Consider the following 6,460-nt stretch of genomic DNA (forward strand, 5'->3'; position numbering starts at 1 on the left):
TCAGTCCACAAGACTGTGGAAATGAAGGACTTACAGTGACTTTGTTTAAAACTTTTAACGCAGTCGGACTATGTTTACGAGCACAAGAGTTCAGCGAGCCACCGAAGGACCGCCCTGCAGATTTACTATTGGTTCTGCAATGTAGGGAGTTTTTTTAAACTCTGAAATTGTATCCAACCATCTAAACACAAAATCAGGGAGAAAGTCATCAGTCTTTAGTTAAGTAAACTTGTGAGTCTAGGTTAGTAACAGGTTGTAACAACATTAGCATGATGGAAAAAAACTGTTAGCTTAACGTTACCTGACAACTGAAATCATGTCCATACACGTTTGTCAGCTAACGTTGTTACAACCTGTTACTAACCTAACCTGTTACATTGATTGATAGGCCTACACTAGAAGGATGCAGTCGAAAACATAGCTAGATTATCATACCCTGTGTGTAACTAATTGCGTGCCTTACCCTTATTGATCCCGTAGTTGAAACTGTCTAGGAGCAGGAGCACGGATGCAAAATACATCCATGAGCAGGAGTCACCATGGATGCAGGGGTCACTTGGAGGTGCCAGGTGGGAGCTTCTCGCGAGATTTTGAAGTATCTCGTCTCCTCGTTCAGGAAAAAAAAATACCCCGAAAAACAGAAAAAAAATTACCACGAAAAACAGGGAAAAAAATTACTCAGAAAAACAGGGCTTTTTTTTATTTATCAAGTGAATGCAATACGCTGCCATATGATAGCCTAGATTGATTTATTAAAATGCTTTACAGGTGATCTGTAGTTTATGTTAATGGTTTAACCTCCATTTTACATGAATTTTCCTGTAAATCAGCCTCATATCAGTTTGACCTGTCCCCTCATCTACAGGGGCTAAATAAACAGTGTTTCTATTTTCTATATCAGTGTTCATATTTTCAGAGGAAAAAAAATACAAGACAACAGCTTACATTAAGGCTTGTCCTTCCGTCCTCCTGCATGTATAGTCAGACACAATCTATTCAGCCTGTGTAGTTGAGGGGACAGGTCAAACTGATATGATGCTGATTTACAGGAGAATTCATGTAAAATGGAGGTTAAACCATGAAAATAAATTACAGATCACCTGTAAAGCATTTTAATAAATTTATATTTCATAATAAATCAGAGACTGAGAACAAACTGATATTTTAATAAATTGACATTGTATAGGACAGGATGAAAGTGTTTCTGTGACTTCCTGTACGGACTTAAGGCTGCTGGAAACTGTCCAAAAACTGTCCGACCTGCCAGCAGCTTTTTGTCACCGCCCCCCGCTGCGGCCGCCTGCTCTCACGTACTTTCCAGGCGAGGCGCAGTTCATCTCAAACAAGCCTAATGAGAAGCACCTCCAGATAATCATTTTTTTTTTTTTTTTTTTAAATCTTTATTGAACATATTGCACATCATGTACAATCAATTGCACATAGCATCCATCACAGAGCAATAAACAAAAGCCAGGTCCATAACAAAGGATAAGATATAATAAAATAATAAAGTAGTTAATAAAATAAAATAGAAAAAAAAAGAAAGAGAAACAGTCATGGCACATTCAGCCCAAAGTCCAGTAATCAATCCGATAAATCAACTCTTCCAAAATACTGGAGAAATCCAGCATCACATAAGCTGTGCTCAAATACAGATTTTAAATTTAACACAAACATTTATAGTTTGTAGAGCCTTATTATTGACAGAGGATTTGATAGATTCTAAGTACTGCTCCAACTCTTTGTAAAATACAGGGTCTTCTATTTTAAAACTTGCACTTGTGTATAGGAATTTGGTTGGAAGGATCAGTAGATTTATCATATAGGCTAAGCTTTTTCATGCAATTTTCTGTCATTGGGGGAAAAACAAATAAAACATGCTCATACAATAACACAAAATCTTTGTAAAGCATGCCATTAATACATTTAACAACATCTTTCCATAATTTACTAGAATATTGACATTTCCAACAGATGAGACACAGTTTCTGGATGAGCTGCACACAAAGAACAGTTTATATTGATATCTGGTTTAAATTTTCTGAGAATATGTTTAACTGGATAAATCTAAATAGTAATTAAGTATTTATGGGGCAATGTCTAAACTTTTATCCAGGGAATGTTGTTAACAAAATTATTCCAATAAGCAATGACATAAGGTTTTGTAACAACTTCATTGTGAAATAGAGACCGGATAGCTTTGTTATTTTTCTTACATGCTGTTGAAAGACACACTTTTCCACATGGAGCATCATCAAGATTAACAATATCAAAGTCAAAGTCAAAGTCAGCTTTATTGTCAATTTCTCCACATGTACCAGACATACAGAGGAATCGAGAAGACGTTTCTCGCTATCCCACGGTGACAGAAACATCAACTGGGAATGATCCCCTGCACAGAGTCACAGGGCCATATGGTATAGCCCCCATTACTAGAGCAAATTCCCTTGCTGTGACAGGGAAATCATAATAAGAAATAAATTCATCAAAACTCATGAGACGACCTTCAGTGTTAATCAGCTGACTCACCAAAAAAATGAAAAATACTCTTCTTTTTATACAGAATGTCTCTAATATTCCATATAACGATGTGGCGAGAAGTTGTGCTTGTAGATTAAGTTCAATTCCAGTAAAGCCTGCTTGTGAAAATTGCATAGTTTAACAGGTATCTTGTTTATCTTATAATTGCAAACTAATAGGAATGGGAGTCCTCCAATTTGGTCAAAAACAAATTTCGGGATAAAGTTCCACATGGAGGATTGGGACAGTGAATCATGCTTTGATAGAATACAGCAACTACCACACAGGGAATGTCCTCATACAAGCAAAGCAGGCAGAAACTGAGGTCACGGGTCAGTCACTGAAATCAATCCATAGCGCAGAACACTGTGAAACAACAAAAACTGTGACGTTTTTCTCCATCGCACTGGACCCGATGTAGGAATCTCAGTTATCAAATAGACTTCTGCAAATTACCTGAGGGCAGCAATATGCCTATGTTGCATAGTGTGACGGAAATCCTTCAGAAGAAGCAGAAGAAGAAGAAGAAGAAGAAGAAGAAGAAGGAATCTTCCTTCGGGCTCCTGCCCATGTAGGGGTGGAAGGAAATAAGAAAGTAGAAATACTGGAAAAACAATCACTGGAACAACAGTTAATTTGACATGCAAGTGCCATTCAGTAGCTAAAGCAGAGGTTAAAACTATCAAAAAGGACTGTGTGTACAAAACCTGGCAGGAGTATTGGAACTGAAGTCATACAGGAAGACATCTTTACAGTATTCAAAACATGTAGGTGTTGTAGATTACAGCCCAAGAGAAGAGATGGTCATTACCCATCTGAGGATAGGACATACAGGATGAAATGAAACTCTCTATAGAATAGGGAAGCATCCTATTGGAATATGTACACACTTTAACAAACTGAAAACAGTCAATAATAGGACTAACCGAAGAAAAGCACTCTGCTAGAAAGGACATCAAGGAATGTACTTAAGGTTCTATTTAATAATTCAAGAGTAATAAGAATAAGAGAGAGAATTAAAAATTTCTTTTAATGTTTTCTTGCCAATCTACGGCTCCACACTCCAGTCCACTAGGTGACGGTAATGCACCTGAAAGCTGGTTAGCAAAGGAAACCGACAATAAACCATACGGAAAGCCTCCTGTGTGCTGCAGACCCAAACAATGGATCAGCACAGTGTTATTGTCAGTAAAAACTACTCAACAAAGCACCTACAGTTACAGCGCCCACACGCACAATCAGTTGTATCTCCTCCAAATGAAATGTTTCACAACCACATCACTGTACCGTACAGTATGACGTTTCAGACCTGACAGGCAGAATGACGACATCATCGATTCCCGACCGTTGGGCCAGTGGAGCACGCAGCACAGCAAAGTACAGCCGGCGTGTTAGCTTCTACACAGCGGTGATGATCTGTCTACTTTCCAGATAACCTGCAGCCACACCAAAATGACAGACTACGCCGAAGAGCAAAGAAATGAACTTGAAGCGATAGAGTCCATTTACCCAGACTCTTTCACAGGTATGCTTTATATCAATGAGATGTCAGACAGGAAAGAGAAATTGAGCTAGCCCAAAGGCTAAGTTAGCAAGTAAACGTTTCTGAGCTGGCTGGTAACATTAGTTCATTTTACTGTAAGCTAAATTCAACAAACTTAGATAACAACTTCCTGTGGCACAGTACTGAAGAGTTATTGTTACTCTAGCTACATGTGACACAACAGATATAGACAGGCTGTTACAGTGGGCCTTCACTTTGGCTTACAGAGACAGAAAAGTACACCAAACTTAAGGAGATAGATTTTTCCCATTATTTGTGTGGAAATGTGCAATCTCTAAATATATAACACCTTCCATAAAGACAAAAAGAGAAATGTAATATAAATATAAAATAGATCTGCAAATACACAAACAAGGAGAGAGATTTGTCTCAGTATTATTTGTGTGGGGAGATGGACATCCCCTGTGTTAATGTGTAACCTGTAAATATAAAAGAACTTACACACACATAAAAAAAACAAAAAAAGATTTTTAGACTCAAATATTTTGCAAATATGAAAAAGCTGGAAATACAGGGCTTAATGTCAATTTTTGTAACCCAGGCAGCTTTCTCTTACCCATCAGATTACTAATTAGCTCATGGTGAATTTAGGTATACCTGCTTTTCAGATATCATGATGTTGAAATAATAATACTGATGTGTGTGTGTGTGTGTGTGTGTGTGTGTGTGTGTGTGTGTGTGTGTGTAGTGCTTTCAGATGATCCCACCAGCTTCACTATCACAGTCACATCAGATGCTGGGGAAAATGATGAAAGTGAGTATTCTAATGTGTGTGGTTAAAATATGTCATTCATTTAACACATGACAGTTAAATGTTGTTATGAAATCTCAGTGTTCATAATGAAATGTGTCAGTGATGTTAAAGGAGATATTCAGAATATGGTGAGAGAAAAAGTAAGGGCCTGTCTCATTTCTACCCCTTAAATCTTCAACTTGGTATTATTGAGTGCCCTCATTTGCGAGATAACCCTTGATGAGCGAAATGGGACACCACTTCATGCAAATCGGCATGGCCGACGTTTTTGTTTTCCAAAACTTGCCGAAGTTGCTGACATGCAAGGTGTTCTGGGAAATTTCATCTTCCACTTAGTTGAAAGTGTGGGTCGGGGTTCCCTTGGAATCTAAGGTGGATTTTAAGTGTTGGAAACCACTTCCACTAATTTTATTTTGGGACTCCACTAGCCTAAATGTGAACGCGCACAACCAAGTGCAAATGGGTATTTCTAGGGGAAGTGTGGGTATTGGGACAGGCCCTAAGTGTGGATGAAACAGTGTGGCGGTGTGGATTGAGTTGTGAAAACTGAACAGTAAATACCTGTAAAAAGTGAAATACGGGAAACTGTGATAATATGAGCTGTCTGTTTTCTTCTTGCAGCTGTGGAAGCAACATTAAAGTTCACATATGTAGAGAAATATCCAGATGAGCCTCCGCTGTGGGAGATACACTCCCAGGAGAACCTGGAGGACAGAGATGTGAACGACATCCTTACCTTACTGCAGCATCAGGTCTGTCCACCTGAACTTAATGTGATCACCTTTATTTTTGTGGTCGTTGGTCCATGTCCTCTATCTTCTGCTTGACTGTCAACCTGTTATCTGGAGTTGTTCACTGTCTTGCACTGGATGCTCTTGCAGATATTTTTTGTACTGCCAAAAGAGCAAAGTAAACCACTTGCAGATCAACTGAAATGTAATGTCATGTTTTTTTTCCCTTTAAGATATACATATACCAGGGAAAAGTATCAATAATAATAATAATAATAATAATAATGATGCGGTTTATTTATAGGTGCCTTTCAAAGCACCCAAGGACACCTTACAAGACACCATTAATATGCAGTAATAAGCTAAGAAAATAACTGTACAAAAATCATAGGTAGAAAAACTAGGTATAAAATTGTCATCATAAAGTCATCATCAGTACAAATCTTAAAGGGTGTGTCACCAAATCAGACTGTATGTGCGATCTTGAAAATGTGTGTTTTCAGATGGGATTTGAAGGTGGAAAGGGAGTCAATATTGCGAATGTCATGTGGGGAGAGAGTTCCAAAGGCAGAAGGCTCTTGAACCCATGGTAGTCAAGAGGGCAGATGGTGATGTGAGTTGAATTGCAGAAGAGGATCTAAGAGTACGGGAGGGAGTGTAGATATGCAGGAGTTCAGACATGTAGGAAGGGGCTTGATTATGAAGGGCCTTTAAAGGGATAGTGCACCCAAAAATGAAAATTCAGCCATTATCTACTCACCCATATGCCGATGGAGGCCCTGGTGAAGTTTTAGAGTCCTCACATCCCTTGCGGAGATCGGCGGGTGGAGTGGCTAGCACACCTAATGGTAGACGGCGCCCCAGACTAACGTCCAAGAACACAAAATTGAA

General features: G+C 38.7%; 1 protein-coding gene across 1 annotated transcript in view; it reads left to right on the top strand.

The window, feature by feature from the left end:
* The first annotated feature begins 3,834 nt into the window (after positions 1–3,834).
* Positions 3,835–6,460, top strand: part of rwdd1 (RWD domain containing 1) — a 12,545-nt gene continuing 9,919 nt past the window's right edge. Inside the window, exons 1-3 of the mRNA XM_050045864.1 lie at positions 3,835–4,045; positions 4,773–4,838; positions 5,460–5,590. Of these exons, the coding sequence (XP_049901821.1) occupies positions 3,973–4,045; positions 4,773–4,838; positions 5,460–5,590 (270 nt within the window). The 5' untranslated portion in view covers positions 3,835–3,972. The remainder of the gene's footprint in view (positions 4,046–4,772; positions 4,839–5,459; positions 5,591–6,460) is intronic.

This window comes from Epinephelus moara, chromosome 6 (assembly GCF_006386435.1).
Source record: "Epinephelus moara isolate mb chromosome 6, YSFRI_EMoa_1.0, whole genome shotgun sequence".
In the NCBI taxonomy this organism is placed as follows: Eukaryota; Metazoa; Chordata; class Actinopteri; order Perciformes; family Serranidae; genus Epinephelus; species Epinephelus moara.